At 46.4% G+C, this 23127-nt stretch overlaps 1 protein-coding gene across 2 annotated transcripts in view; it reads left to right on the forward strand.

Moving 5' to 3' along the window:
- mto1 (mitochondrial tRNA translation optimization 1) overlaps positions 1 to 23127 on the forward strand; it is a 54193-nt gene that overhangs the window by 25583 nt on the left and 5483 nt on the right. For both annotated transcript variants that reach the window (XM_059012471.1, XM_059012472.1), the window contains 3 exons: positions 8159 to 8330; positions 8457 to 8566; positions 15131 to 15288. In XM_059012471.1, coding sequence (XP_058868454.1) covers positions 8159 to 8330; positions 8457 to 8566; positions 15131 to 15288 — 440 coding nt within the window. The remainder of the gene's footprint in view (positions 1 to 8158; positions 8331 to 8456; positions 8567 to 15130; positions 15289 to 23127) is intronic.

Raw genomic sequence — 23127 nt, forward strand, 5'->3', positions numbered from 1 at the left:
TGACCAGAAGCACTGACTCGACGCACACTGACCAGAAGCACTGACTCGACGCACACTGACCAGAAGCACTGACTCGACGCACACTGACCAGACGCACTGACTCGACGCACACTGACCAGAAGCACTGACTCGACGCACACTGACCAGAAGCACTGACTCGACGCACACTGACCAGACGCACTGACTCGACGCACACTGACCAGAAGCACTGACTCGACGCACACTGACCAGACGCACTGACTCGACGCACACTGACCAGAAGCACTGACTCGACGCACACTGACCAGACGCACTGACTCGACACACACTGACCAGAAGCACTGACTCGACACACACTGACCAGAAGCACTGACTCGACACACACTGACCAGAGGCACACTGACCAGAAGCACTGACTCGACGCACAGTGACCAGAAGCACGGACTCGACGCACACTGACCAGAAGCACTGACTCGACGCACACTGACCAGAAGAACTGACTCGACACACACTGACCAGACGCACTGACTCGACACACACTGACCAGAAGCACTGACTCGACACACACTGACCAGAAGCACTGACTCGACACACACTGACCAGAAGCACTGACTCGACACACACTGACCAGAGGCACACTGACCAGAAGCACTGACTCGACACACACCGACCAGAACCACACTGACCAGAAGCACTGACTCAACACACACCGACCAGAACCACACTGACCAGAAGCACTGACTCGACACACACTGACCAGAAGCACTGACTCGACACACACTGACCAGAAGCACTGACTCGACACACACTGACCAGAAGCACTGACTCGACACACACTGACCAGAGGCACACTGACCAGAAGCACTGACTCGACACACACCGACCAGAACCACACTGACCAGAAGCACTGACTCGACGCACACCGACCAGAACCACACTGACCAGAAGCACTGACTCGACGCACACTGACCAGAAGCACTGACTCGACGCACACTGACCAGAAGCACTGACTCGACGCACACTGACCAGAAGCACTGACTCGACACACACTGACCAGAAGCACTGACTCGACACACACTGACCAGAAGCACTGACTCGACACACACCGACCAGAACCACACTGACTAGAAACACTGACTTGACGCACACTGACCAGAAGCACTGACTCGACACACACTGACCAGAAGCACTGACTCGACACACACTGACCAGAAGCCCACTGACCAGAAGCACTGACTCGACACACACTGACCAGAAGGAGGGCTTAGGTCGGCCAGGGTGTCCTCGGCTCACCGCGCACCAGCAACCCCTGTAGACTGGCCGGACGCCTGCGGGCTTGCCTGTAAGCTGCCCAGAGCTGTGTTGTCCTCCGACGCTGTAGCTCTGGGTTGGCTGCATGGCGGGCCTGCAGAGTGAAAAGAAGCAGTTGGGTGACGACACAGGTTTCGGAGGACAGCATGTGTTCGTCTTCGCTGCTCCCGAGTCAGCGCAGGGGTGGTAGCGGTGAGCCAATTGGATATTTCAAATTGGGAGAAAAACAAGGTAAAATCAATTGCAGACCTAATAAATTTATTTAAAAAAAATCAATCCCCTGTGATTACTGTAGTTATTTACCGTCCACTCTAATCCAACCTACCTTTTATCACAGAATTTGCTGATTTCCTCGCTGTGCCCTCTGCTAAATAGTTATTGGAGATTTTAATCTACATATTGACAGTGACTCTGATCCAAAGTCAGTGGACTTTTGAAGGCTCCTAGATTCTCTAGATGATGTTCAGCATGTTGAAGGACCTGCTCACAATCGTGGCCGTACTTTAGACCTGGTCATCACTCGTGGCTTAGCTGTTCACAGTCATCTTACCATCTCCGATCATCTTGCTGTCATTTCTTACCTCTACCCACCCACACTGCTCTGCTGCGTGCAGTTAAAGGGGCAATACATTCTTCAACTGTAGCAGAGCAGTCTCATATGCTAAGATTAATACCACCTGCTGCTACGAACTCTCAGTCAACTGATGAGGTAGCAGACACTTCTAATAACCTTCTGTCCAGGGTCTTTGACAAAGTTAAAACTAGAAAAATCTCCCTAAAGCGTACCTCACCTTGGGTGAATCCAAATTTATGCCAAATGAAAAGAGAAGATAAAAAATAATCCAACATGACTGCGGCTTCTCTATGTCACAGCTGTTTTCTTTTTTTTGCACGAAACAGCCATCGATCCATCGTAATAAGAGCAAACTTAACACTGCAAATTCCAGTTTACTGATTGTGACCAACGCTTACTACACAGTAAGCTGATAAACAACATACATTACCAGATGGGAGCGGACTTCATCCAAAAACATGCAAGCTTAAAAGGCACCAGTCAGATGCGCAGTGCCATCTACAAACTGACATGCCTGGAGGTGTCAGCAGATTTGTTTTAAGTTAATATATACAGTATAACGGGACATTATGGCTGGTATTAAATTCGGCAGATTTGCTACGTTGGGGGATTTTTTTCACAGCACGTTCACAAAAAAAGTCACAGTTTTGCATTTCTACTTTTAATAACAAACACATTTAGATAAATGTTTACTTAAATATGTCTGCTTGAACAGTATCTCATTTACAGTATCTCGTTATAGCAACAAAGAAGGCCTTCTAATCAGTTACAGTATTATTGCTCTTATATGGCACTTCATTTTAAGAACCAGTAAACTTTTATGATCAGTTTTAAGACTATGGTTCATAACATAACACAGTGGAATGATCACTGTACTGTCATGCAGCATTTATAGGGCAGTATTGACGTGTGAAATCTTTAACAATAAAGCCGAAACGAAAATGCTTTTATTTGCTTCAAAATCAGTTCAGACTGGTTAATAGACTAGCAAGCACTGGCAAAATGAGCTCAGTTTGATACGGTGCAAAACGTTTTAACGTTTTGTTTTGTCTTGTTTCTGGACTTTGCGATACCTGCACGACGCCTGCATTAACAGTCGTGTCGACAATAACAATCAACCATTTTGTTACAGACTTTAAACAAGTTTGACACAAACAGTTTTGGCTGTTACTTAATTAAACCCTTTTTAAAAAAAAACAAAAAACAAAAAAAACAAACACAAACACACACAAATGCTTAACATAACAAATACCAGCCCTATTACAGTAGCAGTCGCAGTTTACACTGCCTCTGGGTTTCTGATCGCATCATCAATTCTAGATTTTTTAAATCCACTGATGGAAATGTCCGATCTACTTTTAATGTTTTCAAGCAAATTGGCTTCATCACTGCCATTCTCACATCCACTTTGATATCTGACACATTATTTCTCTTGTCCAGTGCTTCTTTAATCTGTTCTGTATACCAGTCTGACAGAGGGCGGGATCGCTACGAGCACTGTATGCAACCCTCTGATTGGTGGAAGTATTATTGGCGATCCAATCAAAATCCCCCTCCATGTTGTATACATGGTTCTCAATCCTGGTCCTCTGGGACCCGTGTATTCTGGTTTTCATTCCAACTGAGCTCTCAATTACTTAACTAAACCCTTAATTAAACTACTAATTAGCTTAATTAGGCCTTGCGACAGGGTGGCTGGGTGGACAGAGACTCGGAGACAGTAAAACTGCAGTTTAAGCGCTGCTGTGCAGGTTTATTAAACAAAAATAAGAAAACAAAACACAGCTCACAGAGCCAAATAAAGTTTGTAACAAAACAATCACGTACCACAAAAATGAACAAACAATTGTGTGTGTGTGTCTCTCCCAGGCTCTCTCTCTAAATGGAGTTCTTCAGCTCCCTTATATACCATGTGGCCAGGGTTGATTGAAAGCTAATAATTCAATCAACACCTGGCTACATTCTGCACATATATTTGGCAGGGCTTGGAATTAACCCTATCCCTGCCAACCACCACCGCAGACACACCCAAGACAACCAGGGCTGCCATATCTAACACACACTTTTTCATATTTACACTTTATATTTACACATTATTTACACGTGCATGGCTTCTGCCTTTTTAATTGTTTTCTGCTCTTAAACCGTTGGAGATTTCAGCTTAACTATAAAGTAACTTGAAATCTGCAACTTTTTAGGAGCTGAGAACATAGAAGTAAGACTTCATCTAGAATATTGTGTTCAGTTCTGGTCACCTCGTTACCAAAAGGATATTGCTGCTCTAGAAAGAGTGCAAAGAAGAGCAACCAGAATGGCATGTTTATTATATTTTTATCTTGCTCCTAATTGTATTATTACTTGTACTGTGATTCTTGGACTGTATTTTTGTTTATGACTGTAAGTCGCCCTGGATAAGTGGGCGTCTGCTAAGAAATATATAATAATAATAATATTCAGTCTTGAACAAAGAAGACTACACAGTGATCTGATTCAAGCACTCAAAATTCTAAAAGGTATTGATAATGTCGACCCAGGGGTCTTTTTCGACCTGAAAAAAGAAACTAGGACCAGGGGTCACAAGTGGAGATTAGATAAAGGGGCATTCAGAACAGAAAATAGGAGGCACTTTTTTACACAGAGAATTGTGAGGGTCTGGAACCAACTCCCCAGTAATGTTGTTGAAGCTGACACCCTGGGGTCCTTCAAGAAGCTGCTTGATGAGATTCTGGGATCAATAAGCTACAAACAAGCAAACGAGTAAGATGGGCTGAATGGCCTCCTCTCGTTTGTAAACTTTCTTATGTTCTTACGGCGCTCCAGGGTTTTTTATGTCGGCCTGTTTCAGTGGCCAGGCTGTGGTCACTGAGTCTGTACTTGGTCAAGATTTGCCTCAGTGTTGTGTCTTTGACTCTGACCAGGTATTCAGCCGGGATAAAGTCTCTTTTTAGCACTTTAGTTTATTCTGTGTTTTTAATTTGTCTTTCCAATGTGACTTCTGTGTGTTTTCTAAATGTGTTAATTTTTGGGATTCTGTTCTAGGTGCAGTGTGTCGCTCTGCAGTGCTGAGGGGATTCTGTTCTGGGTGCAGTGTGTCACTGCAGTGCTGAGGGGATTCTGTTCTGGGTGCAGTGTGTCACTCTGCAGTGCTGAAGGGATTCTGTTCTGGGTGCAGTGTGTCGCTCTGCAGTGCTGAGGGGATTCTGTTCTGGGTGCAGTGTGTCTCTCTGCAGTGCTGAGGGGATTCTGTTCTGGGTGCAGTGTGTCACTCTGCAGTGCTGAAGGGATTCTGTTCTGGGTGCAGTGTGTCACTCTGCAGTGCTGAGGGGATTCTGTTCTGGGTGCAGTGTCTCTCTGCAGTGCTGAGGGGATTCTGTTCTAGGTGCAGTGTGTCGCTCTGCAGTGCTGAGGGGATTCTGTTCTGGGTGCAGTGTGTCTCTCTGCAGTGCTGAGGGGATTCTGTTCTGGGTGCAGTGTGTTGCTCTGCAGTGCTGAGGGGATTCTGTTCTGGGTGCAGTGTGTCACTCTGCAGTGCTGAAGGGATTCTGTTCTGGGTGCAGTGTGTCACTCTGCAGTGCTGAGGGGATTCTGTTCTGGGTGCAGTGTGTCTCTGCAGTGCTGAGGGGATTCTGTTCTGGGTGCAGTGTGTCACTCTGCAGTGCTGAGGGGATTCTGTTCTGGGTGCAGTGTGTCGCTCTGCAGTGCTGAGGGGATTCTGTTCTGGGCGCAGTGTGTCACTCTGCAGTGCTGAGGGGATTCTGTTCTGGGTGCAGTGTGTCTCTGCAGTGCTGAGGGGATTCTGTTCTGGGTGCAGTGTGTCGCTCTGCAGTGCTGAAGGGATTCTGTTCTGGGTGCAGTGTGTCACTGCAGTGCTGAGGGGATTCTATTCTGGGTGCAGTGTGTCACTCTGCAGTGCTGAGGGGATTCTGTTCTGAGTGCAGTGTGTCTCTCTGCAGTGCTGAGGGGATTCTGTTCTGGGTGCAGTGTGTCTCTCTGCAGTGCTGAGGGGATTCTGTTCTGGATGCAGTGTGTCGCTCTGCAGTGCTGAGGGGATTCTGTTCTGGGTGCAGTGTGTCTCTCTGCAGTGCTGAAGGGATTCTGTTCTGGGTGCAGTGTGTCGCTCTGCAGTGCTGAAGGGATTCTGTTCTGGGTGCAATGTGTCACTCTGCAGTGCTGAGGGGATTCTGTTCTGAGTGCAGTGTGTCGCTCTGCAGTGCTGTGGGGATTCTGTTCTGGGTGCAGTGTGTCTCTCTGCAGTGCTGAGGGGATTCTGTTCTGGGTGCAGTGTGTCTCTCTGCAGTGCTGAGGGGATTCTGTTCTGGGTGCAGTGTGTTGCTCTGCAGTGCTGAGGGGATTCTGTTCTGGGTGCAGTGTGTCGCTCTGCAGTGCTGAGGGGATTCTGTTCTGGGTGCAGTGTGTCACTCTGCAGTGCTGAGGGGATTCTGTTCTGAGTGCAGTGTGTCGCTCTGCAGTGCTGTGGGGATTCTGTTCTGGGTGCAGTGTGTCGCTCTGCAGTGCTGAGGGGATTCTGTTCTGGGTGCAGTGTGTCTCTCTGCAGTGCTGAGGGGATTCTGTTCTGGGTGCAGTGTGTCACTGCAGTGCTGAGGGGATTCTGTTCTGGGTGCAGTGTGTCACTCTGCAGTGCTGAGGGGATTCTGTTCTGGGTGCAGTGTGTCTCTCTGCAGTGCTGAGGGGATTCTGTTCTGGGTGCAGTGTGTCGCTCTGCAGTGCTGAAGGGATTCTGTTCTGGGTGCAGTGTGTCACTGCAGTGCTGAGGGGATTCTATTCTGGGTGCAGTGTGTCACTCTGCAGTGCTGAGGGGATTCTGTTCTGAGTGCAGTGTGTCTCTCTGCAGTGCTGAGGGGATTCTGTTCTGGGTGCAGTGTGTCACTCTGCAGTGCTGAAGGGATTCTGTTCTGGGTGCAGTGTGTCACTCTGCAGTGCTGAGGGGATTCTGTTCTGGGTGCAGTGTGTCTCTGCAGTGCTGAGGGGATTCTGTTCTGGGTGCAGTGTGTCTCTCTGCAGTGCTGAGGGGATTCTGTTCTGGGTGCAGTGTGTTGCTCTGCAGTGCTGAGGGGATTCTGTTCTGGGTGCAGTGTGTCACTCTGCAGTGCTGAAGGGATTCTGTTCTGGGTGCAGTGTGTCACTCTGCAGTGCTGAGGGGATTCTGTTCTGGGTGCAGTGTGTCTCTCTGCAGTGCTGAGGGGATTCTGTTCTGGATGCAGTGTGTCGCTCTGCAGTGCTGAGGGGATTCTGTTCTGGGTGCAGTGTGTCGCTCTGCAGTGCTGAGGGGATTCTGTTCTGGGTGCAGTGTGTCACTCTGCAGTGCTGAGGGGATTCTGTTCTGGGTGCAGTGTGTCACTCTGCAGTGCTGAGGGGATTCTGTTCTGAGTGCAGTGTGTCGCTCTGCAGTGCTGTGGGGATTCTGTTCTGGGTGCAGTGTGTCTCTCTGCAGTGCTGAGGGGATTCTGTTCTGGGTGCAGTGTGTCACTCTGCAGTGCTGAGGGGATTCTGTTCTGGGTGCAGTGTGTCTCTCTGCAGTGCTGAGGGGATTCTGTTCTGGGTGCAGTGTGTCGCTCTGCAGTGCTGAAGGGATTCTGTTCTAGGTGCAGTGTGTCTCTCTGCAGTGCTGAGGGGATTCTGTTCTAGGTGCAGTGTGTCTCTCTGCAGTGCTGAGGGGATTCTGTTCTAGGTGCAGTGTGTCGCTCTGCAGTGCTATGTGCTGGTAGGCGTGTGAGTCAGCCTGGTTTAGATGGACCCAGTAATATCTTGCTCTGTTTTTAATTGAGTAGCAATGGGAAACATCCCAGTTCAGCCCTGCACGCACTGTTGGGTATGTTCCTGTGTAGCTGTAGAATAATTCTGGGCTTTTATCCCATTTTTTGTAGTCAGGGTTTATGAGGGGTCCGCACAATTCACTGCCATAGAGAAGAATCACTTTTAAGTCAAATTGTTACAGGTGGTTTAATTTTGTAAAGTCAGTTCTATATGCCTTGCCTTTCAATAAATTCACTGCCAGGTTAAAGCTCCCTGACACACTGATAGTCAGACCCAGGTAGTTGAAGCTGGTGCTGTGCTCCAGTCTAGTGTTGTCCAGAGTGAAGCGGTACCTGTTTCCCTGAGATCTGGCTTTCTTCTGGAAGACCATAACTCTAGGTCCAGGTTTACTGCCAGTGCCCAGTTCTGACAGTACTGATCTAACAGTGACAGGCTCTGCTGAAGACCCTGCTCTGTGGGGGGGAGCAGGACCAGGTCATCTGCATAGAGCAGGAACTGAATTCTCTCTCTCTCTCTCAGGTTTCTCAGAAGCTCGCTGTGTGTCTCCCCAGCGGTTCTCACAGTTTCAGAGTGTGTCTATCAGGCTGCATGAGGCCCTGTCTGTTCTGAGGTCTGTCCGTCTGTCCGCTCATCGCTGGAGATGTGAGCTGCCCCACGCCCCGATCAGCAAGGAGCGCAGCGGACTGATCAGGTATTGATTAGCGATCAGAAATGAGGGGAGGGGCCAGGAGAGGGTTTTTTTTAGTGTATCAATTAAACATTAATTTATCATCTCTGCATCTCTCTCTCTCTCTCTCTCTCTCTCCTCTCTCTCCAGTGCATTTGAGTTGCTGCAGTATCAAGGCGTTACCATGGAAACACTATCCTCCATCTTCCCACAATCCTTAGCCACTTTCCTGGACCTCGCAGACAGACTCAAGATTGAAGGTAAGGTTGTTCCAATTGTCAATATAATTTATTTCTTAGCAGACGCCCTTATCCAGGGCGACTTACAAGATATCACATTATTTTTACATACAATTACCCATTTATACAGTTGGGTTTTTACTGGAGCAATCTAGGTAAAGTACCTTGCTCAAGGGTACAGCAGCAGTGTCCCCACCGGGGATTGAACCCATGACCCTCCGGTCAAGAGTCCAGAGCCCTAACCACTACTCCACACTGCTGCCCAACTGACCAATCCACTGGTTCTGTCTCTCCTCTCCTCTATCCTCTCTCTCTCCCTCGCTCAATTCAATTCAAAGATGCTTTATTGGCATGACTACAGCAGAAATATTGCCAAAGCAATTACAAAATAAATAATAATAAATGATTACAGGAACTAAATCTATATTAAAAGATACAAAAATATTAAATAAAGATAGTCATATAAAGATACGTATTTGTGTGTACATACGTGTGTGTGGAGTCTGTTTAAACACTGTGGTTTTACTGGTCCTGTCTCTCTCCCTCCCCCTCTCAGTGGGAGCAGATAGACCCTAGTGGAGTCTGTTTAAACACTGTGGTTTTACTGGTCCTGTCTCTCTCCCCCCCTCTCTCAATGGGAGCAGATAGTCCCTAGTGGAGTCTGTTTAAACACTGTGGTTTTACTGGTCCTGTCTCTCTCCCCCCCTCTCTCAATGGGAGCAGATAGTCCCTAGTGGAGTCTGTTTAAACACTGTGGTTTTACTGGTCCTGTCTCTCTCCCTCCCCCTCTCAGTGGGAGCAGATAGACCCTAGTGGAGTCTGTTTAAACACTGTGGTTTTACTGGTCCTGTCTCTCTCCCCCCCTCTCTCAATGGGAGCAGATAGTCCCTAGTGGAGTCTGTTTAAACACTGTGGTTGTACTGGTCCTGTCTCTCTCCCTCCCCCTCTCTCAGTGGGAGCAGATAGACCCTAGTGGAGTCTGTTTAAACACTGTGGTTTTACTGGTCCTGTCTCTCTCCCTCCCCCTCTCAGTGGGAGCAGTCGCTGTTCGCACCACAATCATTACCCTGACCCTCGTCCTTCAGTGTCCTACAGTTTGAGCTCTTTGTAAAGTTCTGGTCTCTTCCCGTGGTGTATTGTGAGCAGCAGAGAAGGAAATCGATTCAATTCATGTCACTGTGACCTCGGGGTTCAGTTCTGTTGTGTTGAGCTCGGCTCTACAGCATTGTTTGAAGCCCTTCTGTGAACTTCAAGCACTTTGTTACAGAATAGCAATTGCATCCTTTCTGTTGGGGTTTTATTCCAGTTATTGTAATCCTGGCTCAAGGTTGGACCCCAGACCTCACTCCCATAGAGGAGGATGGGCAGAATAACCCAGTGAAAGAGTTTGTTCCAGATTTTTGTTCTTTTGGAAAATCATAATTTTGCTCTTGTTTAAATGTAGTTTCAGTGACCATGTTTGGCAGTAATTTCAATAACAGACCTGGGTGCCTGTCACAAAGACGGCCGGAGTGGGTGGCGTCAGACCAGAAGCAGGGAGTAAACAGACAGAGACTTGGGGTTTTGGTGGAGCTGAGCGAATGGTTTCGCTCAGCATTTAATAAAACAGCACAGAAAATAAAAGGTTTGAACAGACAAAAACACGGGACACGGCACTTGCGCCAAAATAAACAGACATACAAAACGACTAAACACTAACACACAGGTGAAACGGAGACGAACAAACACGGTGAGTACAAGCAAAACACTTATTATATTTACGATTACGATTTTAACTCTCCTTCTCTCTCACCCGTTCTCCACTCTCTGAACACCAACCCCGACTGAGTGAAACTGTGCATCTATATATACTGTTGTGCTGGGATTCAATTACTAATTAATTACTCACTTGAATCCCAGCACGTGAATTCATTACGTGCAACCCCGTGCCACACATTATACACATTTTATCTGCACGTGAAGTGATGTGCCATCCTCGTGCCTAAATATAATTATACTATTTAAATATACGTGAAACACAGACCCGTTTATATCCCGTGTACCAATCTATACACCAACATTAACATACGCACGCATACACACATACAACACACAAATGCACACAGGGGCGGGGCACTTTGCCACATATACCCCCCCTTGTGCGCAGCACACATGGCCTCAACGGCCACCTCCCCCCTTAAAAACCCAGCAGTCCAGGACAAAGTCTCGGGCTGGGAAGGGAGGCTTCAGTGGGCCCTTGGCTGGCAATGCTGTCAGCACCCCTGCCGGTAGTGGCACGGCTGACAGCCTGTTGGTCCCATCCTGCAGCGAAAAAGCTGCGGGGGCAGGTGGTCCCCCGACCTCCCCCTTCTTCGTAGCCGGCAGCTCCCTCCTGTGGGGCTCCGGCCACAAGAACTCCTGCAGCGAAACTGCTGCTGGGGAAAGTGGTCTCCAGACCTCCTCCCCCTTCTTCGTGGCCGGCAGCTCCCCTTTCTGGGGCTCCGGCCACCGTACTCCCTGCGGAGGTACGGGCAGCAGAGGCAGCTCCTGCTCCTCTGCTCCGGGCGGTGGCGGAAGCAGAGGCAGCTCCAGCTCCTCTGCTCCTGGTGGTGGTGGAGGCAGAGGCAGCTCCAGCTCCTCTGCTCCTGGCGGTGGTGGAACCAGCAGGTATTCACCCTCTGCTGGTGGAGGTGGGAGGGGCCAGCAGTCCTCCCACTGCGGTGGAGGTGGAACCAGCAGGTATTCACCCTCTGCTGGTGGAGGTGGCGGAGGTAGAGGCGATGGGGCTGATGCTGGCCACTCAGAGGGAGGCTGTGGCGGTGCTGGCTCCCTCTGCTGTGGCGGCTGGGCATGTGCGCGCCGTGCTGCCTTCAGCAGCATAGCTAGAGGCTGCTGGGGGACACCAGCATCCTGCCCTTCTCCCCCCCAAAAATTTTCAGGGGGTTGAGCCTGTAACCCCTCCCCTTCTGGCTCTTGGGACGGCACCAGCAGGTATTCACCCTCTGCTGGTGGAGGTGGGACCAGCAGGCATTCTCCCTCTGCTGGCAGCTTGGGTCCTAGGGCTGTGGACGCACCGACTTCCCTCTCTTCGGGCTGTGGACGCACCGACTCCTCCCTTTTGGGCTGTGGACGCCCCGACTCCTCCCTGTTGGGCTGTGGACGCCCCGACTCCTCCCTGTTGGGCTGTGGACGCCCCGACTCCTCCCTGTTGGGCTGTGGACGCCCCGACTCCTCCCTGTTGGGCTGTGGACGCCCCGACTCCTCCCTGTTGGGCTGTGGACGCCCCGACTCCTCCCTGTTGGGCTGTGGACGCACCGACTCCTCCCTGTTGGGCTGTGGACGCACCGACTCCTCCCTTTTGGGCTGTGGACGTTCGGGCTCCCCCCACTCAGGCGTAGGACGTTCGGGCTCCTCCCACTCAGGCGTAGGACGTTCGGGCTCCTCCCACTCAGGCGTAGGACGTTCGGGCTCCTCCCACTCAGGCGTAGGACGTTCGGGCTCCTCCCACTCAGGCGTAGGACATTCGGGCTCCTTCCGCTTGGGGTCCTCCCATTTGGGCTGTGGATGCTCAGGCTCCTCCCATTTGGGCTGTGGAGGCAAAACCAGCAGGCATTCACCCTCTGCTGGTGGAGATGGGGACAGCAGGTACTCACCCTCTGCTGGTGGAGATGGGGACAGCAGGTACTCACCCTCTGCTGGTGGTCCTGCTACCTGGGCTGCTGTTCCATTTATGGTTGCCTCCAGGTAGCTGAGGACAAACTCCACACCTTCCTCCAAGGTGTTTGGGGTGTGTTCCTCCTGATATGCCTCCCATCTCTCACAGTCCATCATCCACAGAGCCCGGACGACCATGGGCAGAGACTGGGCCTCCAGCCCAGCATTCTCCAGGAACCAGCCCCGCAGTTTGATGGCGTCTTCTGCCATTGCCTCTTTTTTTTTTTTTTTTTTTTTTTTTTTTCTAAACAAAACCCCTCCTGGTCTGACGCTTGGAGGCGCGGTTATCCCACGATGACACCACGTGTCACAAAGACGGCCAGAGTGGGTGGCGTCAGACCAGAAGCAGGGAGTAAACAGACAGAGACTTGGGGTTTTGGTGGAGCTGAGCGAATGGTTTCGCTCAGCATTTAATAAAACAGCACAGAAAATAAAAGGTTTGAACAGACAAAAACACGGGACACGGCACTTGCGCCAAAATAAACAGACATACAAAACGACTAAACACTAACACACAGGTGAAACGGAGACGAACAAACACGGTGAGTACAAGCAAAACACTTATTATATTTACGATTACGATTTTAACTCTCCTTCTCTCTCACCCGTTCTCCACTCTCTGAACACCAACCCCGACTGAGTGAAACTGTGCATCTATATATACTGTTGTGCTGGGATTCAATTACTAATTAATTACTCACTTGAATCCCAGCACGTGAATTCATTACGTGCAACCCCGTGCCACACATTATACACATTTTATCTGCACGTGAAGTGATGTGCCATCCTCGTGCCTAAATATAATTATACTATTTAAATATACGTGAAACACAGACCCGTTTATATCCCGTGTACCAATCTATACACCAACATTAACATACGCACGCATACACACATACAACACACAAATGCACACAGGGGCGGGGCACTTTGCCACAGTGCCAAATAGACTCAAAAGCCTTTTAAAAATCTACAAAACATGCAAAGATCTTCCCATGTTGTGTTTTATGTACAGGTTTGCCTATCAGACGATTTAAGGTGTAAATATGGTCTCTAGTTCTGTGGTTAGGCAGGAATCCTACTGGACTTTTATGAAGTACGTCTTTCTCTTTAAGGAAGTGTAATACTCTTGTGTTTATGATGGCACAGTGTAATGTGCCCATGTTGCTGCTGCTGACACACTGACACCTCTGGAATTGTGTGGGTCTAATCGATCTCCACTCTTGTATATGGCTGTGATGAAACCTTCAGAGTAGATTGGAAACTACAATGCTTGCTGTAGTCTGGGAGTGGTGTGTTTCAGCATCTCATTCAGGATCATGTCTGTCCGTCAGGATTTCACGGGCTGTAGTTTATGATGCTGTTCTTTTGATCGCTTGTAGTGTTACAGGAATGTCCGGAGGTGACTGCTAGTCTTTGCTGGTTCACGCAGTGTGTGTACGAGTGCTCTGCTTGGGAATTGCTCTTAACAGTCTGTTTTAAAATAATTGTTCCAAGTGGAGCCACAGTGAATCGGTGGATCAGTAAATGGTTTTGTGTTGTGGAGTTTGTTCCACTTGCTCCAGAAAGAGTTCCTATCCAGAGCTTCCTCTGTAAAGAGTTCCTATCCAGAGCTTCCAAGAGTTCCTATCCAGAGCTTCCAAGAGTTCCTATCCAGAGCTTCCAAGAGTTCCTATCCAGAGCTTCCTCTGTAAAGAGTTCCTATCCAGAGCTTCCAAGAGTTCCTATCCAGAGCTTCCTCTGTAAAGAGTTCCTATCCAGAGCTTCCAAGAGTTCCTATCCAGAGCTTCCAAGAGTTCCTATCCAGAGCTTCCTCTGTAAAGAGTTCCTATCCAGAGCTTCCTCTGTAAAGAGTTCCTATCCAGAGCTTCCAAGAGTTCCTATCCAGAGCTTCCAAGAGTTCCTATCCAGAGCTTCCTCTGTAAAGAGTTCCTATCCAGAGCTTCCAAGAGTTCCTATCCAGAGCTTCCTCTGTAAAGAGTTCCTATCCAGAGCTTCCAAGAGTTCCTATCCAGAGCTTCCAAGAGTTCCTATCCAGAGCTTCCTCTGTAAAGAGTTCCTATCCAGAGCTTCCTCTGTAAAGAGTTCCTATCCAGAGCTTCCAAGAGTTCCTATCCAGAGCTTCCTCTGTAAAGAGTTCCTATCCAGAGCTTCCAAGAGTTCCTATCCAGAGCTTCCTCTGTAAAGAGTTCCTATCCAGAGCTTCCAAGAGTTCCTATCCAGAGCTTCCTCTGTAAAGAGTTCCTATCCAGAGCTTCCAAGAGTTCCTATCCAGAGCTTCCAAGAGTTCCTATCCAGAGCTTCCTCTGTAAAGAGTTCCTATCCAGAGCTTCCTCTGTAAAGAGTTCCTATCCAGAGCTTCCAAGAGTTCCTATCCAGAGCTTCCAAGAGTTCCTATCCAGAGCATCCTCTGTAAAGAGTTCCTATCCAGAGCTTCCAAGAGTTCCTATCCAGAGCTTCCTCTGTAAAGAGTTCCTATCCAGAGCTTCCAAGAGTTCCTATCCAGAGCTTCCAAGAGTTCCTATCCAGAGCTTCCTCTGTAAAGAGTTCCTATCCAGAGCTTCCTCTGTAAAGAGTTCCTATCCAGAGCTTCCAAGAGTTCCTATCCAGAGCTTCCTCTGTAAAGAGTTCCTATCCAGAGCTTCCAAGAGTTCATATCCAGAGCTTCCTCTGTAAAGAGTTCCTATCCAGAGCTTCCAAGAGTTCATATCCAGAGCTTCCTCTAGTTCTGCCAGTGTTTTGTTTAGACTCTTGTTTTGTTTGCCTCATGGTTGATTTGAACTGTTGCAATGCATGATGGGAAACCGCTCTGAGTGTCAGGCTAGTCAGGGTTTCTGGTTGGAAATATTTCTCCTATCTCTGTCCTCCCTCTCTTGTCCTCTCTCTCTCCAGCTCTCTACCTCCCTCACTCCGTGCTGCAGAAGGAGGAGATGGCTCTGGTTCGCAGGGAGGAGTCTCTGCGGCTGCCCCCAGGTCTGCACTACCCCTCCCTTCCCATCTCCTTGTCCAACGAGGCCAGAGAGGCGTTGCAGGAGAGCCAGCCACAGACCGTGAGTTTGTTGTGTGTCTGTCTGAGAGTCTGTGTGTGTAAGCCTGTCTGAGAGTATGTGTCTGAGAGTCTGTGTATGTTTGTGTGTAAGCCTGTCTGAGAGTCTGTGTGAGAGTCTGTCTGTCTGTGTCTGAGTGTGTGTCTGAGAGTATGAGTGTGTGTCTGAGAGTCTGTGTGAGTCTGTCTGAGTGTGTGTGTCTGAGAGTATGTGTGAGTCTGTCTGAGTGTGTGTGTCTGAGAGTATGTGTGTGTGTGTGTGTGTCAGTTAGGCAGTCTGAGAGTATGTGTGTCTGAGTGTGTGTGTGTGTGTGTGTCAGTTTGTCTGAGAGTATGTCTGAGAGTCAGTCTGTGTGTCTGTTTGAGATTCTTTCAGAGTGTTTGTCAGTCTGCGTGTATGTGTGTCTGTCCGAGAGTCAGTCTTTGTGTCAGTGTGAATGTGTATAGTCTGTCAGTCTGTGTCTGAGGGTATGTGTGTGAGTCTGTCTGAGAGTCTGTGTGTGTGTGTGAGAGAGAGAGAGTCTGTCTGTGTGTCTGTGTGTCTTTCAGTATTTGAGCCTGTGTCAGTCAGTTTGTGTGTCTGTCTGAGAGTCTGTTGTCTGTCTATGTGTCAGAGTCTGTGTGTGAATCTACCTGAGAGTCTGTGTGTGTCTGAGAGTCAGAGTCTGTGTGTGAGTGTCTGACAGACTGTTTGAGAGTATGTGTGTGTGTGAGTGTCTGAGAGTCTGTATGTCTGTCTGTGTCTGGGAGTCTTTGCGTCTGAGTCTGTGTGTATGTCTGAGAATATGTGAGTGTCTGTCTGTCTGTGTGTGTGTTTTGTTTATTGTATTTATCTATCAGTGACCCTTACAATTATAACATAAGCGTCACTTAAATGACACAAGATGCATTGCATTTTCCCTTGCCATTGACAGTCCCTGGGCAGACATTGGGGCAGTTTACAAGCAAAAACTGAAAAGCGTGACAACAGATCTCTCGCGCTTTTTTGGTCATGACAGTTCTGCTTCCACGTTTACATGAGAGTTTATTTTAGAGAGAGAATTTAGTCATCCAAATGCAAACGACCTCATTAATAATGAAAAGAGATGCTGCGAGATAAAGGATATCGTTCAAATAATGCATAGGGGTTTACATGAGGCTTTACATGCTAGGCAGAGATGAAGAGAAGGTTACCCCCATCTGTCTAGAATGCAAAAGGCTTGCAGCTAAAACGGTTCATGCTGCCAAGAAGAAGAAAATAATAATAGTTATTACTATTGTTTAGAATTAGTTGTTCTAGAAATGGTAGAAGTAGCATGTGTACAAAAACCGACAGCACTCACCAATTCCCATTACTGCTTTTCTTATGCTTCTTAGGCTACTGATGTCCTTTCACACACCCATATATATTAGTCTTAGCCAACTGCGTAACTGTTAATGTGCTAAACAAAAGGATTAATTGTTCAGTAATCAAAAATATGCGTTAATGTGGAACAAATATATTAAAAACAACTCATGATGTGTTGGTTTCAAACACAGGTACTTTGAAATATTAAAATTAATTATGCAGAAAATGTGGAAACTTAAACAAACGCTGTTAATATAATAAATACATAATGTGTGTGTATTTGCTAATTAGTTATAAGGGTATATAAAATCATAGGCCTACTTACAACGTATTTGCGACAAAAATGGATGGATGGAGAAGACGCAGACAAACACTGGCTAGATTAAGTCTTGTATGGGAAGAACTCCTTCAGTCCCATGCAATGGGTTTGCAGGAAAGGAATCGTGCATCTATTGCTTTCTTATCTAGAGCTTTCTTTCCAGCAGATGCCCTCATCCACTTCGTTCCTATGTACAAACCTCTATTTGTGCATCGGCAGGAAAGATGAATGCGGGCGCATCATCGTCCCTCTGTCTGACGAACAATGGATTGAAAAATTTCAGGTCATCCGAGCTACGTTTGACCAACTGGTGGAACTTGTACAGGTGGACATTGAGCCGTCACCAATACATGTCCGTACACCTGTGCTGCTGCAGAAGCGAGTGGGTATTGCTCTGTACAAACTTCTCGGAACGCTGATTCGGGAGCTGGGGTAGGCACCTGCAGTTCTCTTGTTATTGTGTGCAGAAATTTGGCGTGCAACGCAACCACCTCTTGGTGCTGTTGATCAGCATGGTCCAGCATTTCCAAGAGGTGGCTGTATCGCCAATCCTGCCTGGCAGCGGTGCGTGCAGTCAGACGGTACATCCTTCTGTACTCGAGGCACATCAGACGATGCTCCTGGATCAGCAGCTACAGCGTTCAAACCAACTTTAATTTAAAGAAGAACAGTTATGAATTGCTTCACAGCTTTTGTTTTACATGTGAATCCTAAGAATAATATGTGAAAAACAAAACAGATCGCATATGCGCGCACACTTAGCCTGACGTGTAAAATGGCTTGATATCCCCAACCATTTGTTTTCTCACAAATTATTATTAGGATTCCCATGTAAAACAGAAGCTGTGAAACAATTCACAACTGGTCTTCTTTAAATTAAAGTTGTTTTGAAAATGCTAGCTGCTGTGGTTGGGGATATCAAGCACTTTTAATTGATGCTGGGACGGTGGTGTGTCTATGCGATATGTTATTGTATTCACAAATTATTCTTAGGCTACACAGGTAAAACACAGACTGTGAAACAATTCACATTTGGCCTCCTTTAAATTAAAGTTGGTTTGGACGCTCTAGCTGCTGTGGTTGAGGAGATAAAGCCATTTTACGCGTGGCTGAGGCTAAGGGTGCGTATATGCGGTATGTTATTTTTTTCCAGAAATTATTCTTAGGATTCACATGTAAAACAGAGACTGTGAAACAAATCACAGTTAGTTTTAATCACTCTAGCTTCTGTGGTTGACGAGATGCAGCCATTTTCATTCATGTCGGGTTAGCTTGAGTCGAATATCAAACGAATATCAAACGTCAAGCTAACTTTACCGCGGTAGCATATTTTAGTTTAGAAAAGTAAATGATGACTGGCGCAATTATCATATTGTATTGATGGGGCTGGTATTTCACAGGACGTCTGGGAGGATGAGGATTCCAGCAAATGGTCCGATGCCACTGGCCGGTCACCCATTAACTGGTGCATTTCCTCCCAGAACCGAAATTGGGACCTTGAGCTTTGACCGCAGGACTGCAGGCGTTTTCTCTCCTGCAGGTACAGACATTTCAGTTTCTTGAATTTATCTCGTACCTGCAGGAGCATTCTATTTACACCAAGTTCAGCCAGAGCACCGTAACACTGGTGAAAATAGTGGCATTTCTTTGGCGAGGTCGATCCAGTTCATCCATGACCCCCAGGTCCGCAAAACTTTGGAGGAGGGAATGAGTTTCCTCATCCGTCCAGCGGACCTGGTGTTGCTGCTGTCAGAAGGGGTGGGAGCTTGAAACATCCTGCTGGGAAAAAAAGCTACATTATTCATAGTATTATTATTATTATGATAATAATGCTGGTCATAACGATCTAGTATTTCTCATGCATCGTTCATAATACACTGAAATGAATAAATAATGGTATAAATCAACATCTCTATATGCGAACCCGCGACCCTCATCAGGAGAAGCGGATTGATAATAATGGATGGATGGATATTTAACTGATTTGTATTATTAAGACTGGGATAAGGAAAATCTTACTTACGCTACAGAGGAGGACAGAAAGACCGTATCCCAGAGAAGAGCGTTCTTTTACATAGGGGAAGTGGAGGAGGTATCGTGTTATTTCGTGAAAGTCTATCCTTAAGTATTTTGCACGACTGTGGAGTTTGTTGCTATGGGACTAATTAGGCCAATTAGCGCGCACTTTACCGTGCTTTACCAAAGTGTAATGACACAAGTCGCACACTTTTTTGCCGTGCACTTTTGGAAGGAGCACAATCATGCGTCATTTGCGCGTGACACTCATGAATGCACTATAGTAGCGCGATTAAAACTTGCATGTAAACACCGCCATTGATGACAACTGTAATAAATCTCCATATTACGTCTACTCTAAACTAGCAATGACCTCCTATTGAATATTTGATTAAATGTACATACGTTAGTTGCTCCTGAGAGGTGCATCCAGTAAAGGCATTCTGCGTGGAGTGCAGGATGCGCCCTGAAGCCTGGACGTCGCCGGTTCGAGTCCAGGCTATTCCACTGCCGACCGTGGACGGGAGCTCCCAGGGGACGGCGCACAATTGTCCGAGCGCCGCCCGTGGGGGGGAGGGGGGGTTAGGTCGGCCAGGGTGTCCTCGGCTCACCGTGCACCAGTGACCCCTGTGGACTGCCTTTCCATTTTACAATTCCCACATACAGCTTCCCTTGTGAGCCTATTAGTATCTTAAGAGAGCTTTTTCATGAATTCCATTAAGGGTGGAGTACATAATCCATGCAAAGTTTGAAATACCATTTTCGCATAAGAAAAGTTGACAGTTATCAAAACTCAGCAATTGGTACTCAAAATGTTAGTGATGGTATCTCACAGGTTTTTTTTAGGTCATCCAAAATGATCTGGACAGCATTCAGAACTGGGCAGACACATGGCAAATGACATTGTGGAGTAGTGGTTAGGGCTCTGGACTCTTGACCGGAGGGTCGTGGGTTCAATCCCAGGTGGGGGACACTGCTGCTGTACACTTGAGCAAGGTACTTTACCTAGATTGCTCCAGTAAAAACCCAACTGTATAAATGGGTAATTGTATGTAAAAATAATGTGATATCTTGTAACAATTGTAAGTCGGATAAGGATAAGGGCGTCTGCTAAGAAATAAATAATAATAATAATTTAATATAGAAAAGTGTAAGGTACTGCACGCAGCAATAAAAATGTGCATTATAAATATCATATGGGAGATACTGAAATTGAACAAGGAATCTATGAAAAAGACCTAGGAGTTTATGTTGACTCAGAAATGTCTTCATCTAGGCAATGTGGGGAAACTATAAAAAAGACCAACAAGATGCTCAGATATATTGTGAGAAGTGTTGAATTTAAATCAAGGGAAGTAATGTTAAAACTTTACAATGCATTAGTAAGACCTCATCTAGAATATTGTGTTCAGTTCTGGTCACCTCGCTACAAAAAGGATATTGCTGCTCTAGAAAGAGTGCAAAGAAGAGCGACCAGAATTGTTTTGGGTTTAAAAGGCATGTCGTATGCAGACAGGCTAAAAGAATTGAATCTATTCAGTCTTGAATAAAGAAGACTATGCGGTGATCTGATTCAAGCATTCAAAATCCTAAAAGGTATTGATAATGTCGACCCAGGGGACTTTTTTGACCTGAAAAAAGAAACAAGGACCAGTGGTCACAAATGGAGATTAGATAAAGGGGCATTCAGAACAGAAAATAGGAGGCACTTTTTTACACAGAGAATTGTGGGAGTCTGGAACCAACTCCCCAGTAATGTTGTTGAAGCTGACACCCTGGGATCCTTCAAGAAGCTGCTTGATGAGATTCTGGGATCAATAAGCTACTAACAACCAAACGAGCAAGATGGGCTGAATGGCCTCCTCTCGTTTGTAAACTTTTATTTTTTATTTTTTATTTTTTAATAAACACATTGGTTTAATTACTGATTCACTTGCTTGAGACCAAGAGGTAATACAATATTATAATAATAATAATAATAATAATAATAATAATAATAATTATAAACTTTATTTGTTGAGCACCTTTCATACCAAGAGGTTCAAGGCGTTGCACACAGACTTACAAAAAGCAGTAATTACAAAAAATATTGTAAAAAGAATAAGAAAATAAGACAATGTCATATAAATATATACAGTGCCTTGCAAAAGTATTCAGACCCCTGACCAATTCTCTCATATTACTGAATTACAAATGGTACATTGAAATTTCGTTCTGTTTGATATTTTATTTTAAAACACAAACTCAAAATCAATTATTGTAAGGTGACATTGGTTTTATGTTGGGAAATATTTTTAAGAAAAATAAAAAACTGAAATATCTTGCTTGCATAAGTATTCAACCCCCACACATTAATATTTGGTAGAGCCACCTTTCGCTGCAATAACAGCTTTAAGTCTTTTGGGGTAAGTATGTACCAGCTTTGCACACAGTGTCGGAGTGATTTTGGCCCATTCTTCTTGGCAGATTTGCTCCAGGTTGTTCAGGTTGGTTGGACGACGCTTGTGGGATTGAGATCAGGACTTTGACTGGGCCACTGTAGGACATTCACCTTTTTGTTCTTGAGCCACTCCAGTGTTGCTTTGTCCTTGTGCTTGGGATCATTGTCCTGATGAAAGGTGAATTTCCTCCCAAGCTTCAGTTTTTTAGCGGACTGAAGCAGGTTCTCTTGCAGTATTTCCCTGTATTTTGCTCCATCCATTCTTCCTTCAATTTTAACAAGATGCCCAGTCCCTGCTGATGAGAAGCATCCCATACTTCACTGTAGGGATGGTGTGTCTTGAGGCATGGGCAGTGTTAGGTTTGCGCCACACATAGCTTTGAGTTTTGGCCAAAAAGCTCTATCTTGGTCTCATCTGACCACAAAACCTTTTCCCACATCGCAGCTGGGTCACTCTCATGCTTTCTGGCAAACTCCAGACGTGCTTTCAGAGGTACTTTTTGAGTAACGGCTTCTTTCTTGCCACCTTCCCATACAGGCCAGTGTTATGCAGCGCTCTTGATATGGTTGACTGGTGCACCATTACTCCACTCCCAGCCACTGAACTCTGTAGCTCCTTCAAAGTGATTGTTGGCCTCTCTGTGACTTCTCTCACAAGTCTCCTTCTTGTTCTATATATTACTGGGAGCCTGTGCAAAGAAGCCAGAACTGGAGTTATATGAGCTCTCTTTTTTGTATTGGTGAGGACCCTTGCAGCTGCATTTTGCACAAGCTGTAGTGATACGGCTTGGCATCGAAGTCCTGAAAACAGAGCATTACAGTAGTCCAGTCTCGAAGAAATAAAGGCATGGACTACTTTATCTGCATCGGAAATCGAGAGAATAGATATATGTGTGAAGATCATAGTGTGCGTGAAGATCATAGTGTGCCTGAAGATCATAGTGTGCCTGAAGATCATAGTGTGCCTGAAGATCATAGTGTGCCTGAAGATCATAGTGTGCGTGAATAGTTTAGCAGCTTTGGTGGTTAAATTACCGCAAATAAGTCTAAAATGTGCTAAGCTCATTTTAACTGACCTACTAACCTCAAATTTCAAATGTGAATCAAGAATTCCTAAAAATGTAACTTCTGAGATTTCCTCAATAGCTTCCCCATCAATTTGGACATCAGAATTACTAGTCTTTAATGCCTTATGGAGAAACACATTACATTTAGTCAAACGTGAAAAATTGGATATATTCTTCATATGATCTGTCAATTTAGAAGCTGCCTCAGTGCAGTTTTTTGCAGATTATTATTATTTATTTCTTAGCAGACGCCCTTATCCAGATAACACATTTTTATTTTTACATACAATTCCCCATTTATACAGTTGGGTTTTTGCTGGAGCAATCTAGGTAAAGTACCTTGCTCAAGAGTACAGCAGCAGTGTCCTCCACCTGGGATTGAACCCACGACCCTCCGGTCAAGTCCAAAGCCCTAACCATTACTGATACATATATAACTGTGTCATCAGCATACATCTGCACACCCGCAACTGGGCACACCTCAGGTAGGTCATCAATATACAGACTAAAAAGTAAGGGTCCCAACACTGCCCCCTGTGGGATTCCAGCAACATGTTTTCTAAAAGGCAATTTTAACACTGTTCACTAAAACTGGATCCTGTCCTTATAGATAGGATTCGACCCATCTCCAATGACAGCTCTGAAAATTTGAATCTGTGTAATTTAGAGAGAAA

Source organism: Acipenser ruthenus, chromosome 44, assembly GCF_902713425.1.
Source record: "Acipenser ruthenus chromosome 44, fAciRut3.2 maternal haplotype, whole genome shotgun sequence".
Classification (NCBI taxonomy): Eukaryota; Metazoa; Chordata; class Actinopteri; order Acipenseriformes; family Acipenseridae; genus Acipenser; species Acipenser ruthenus.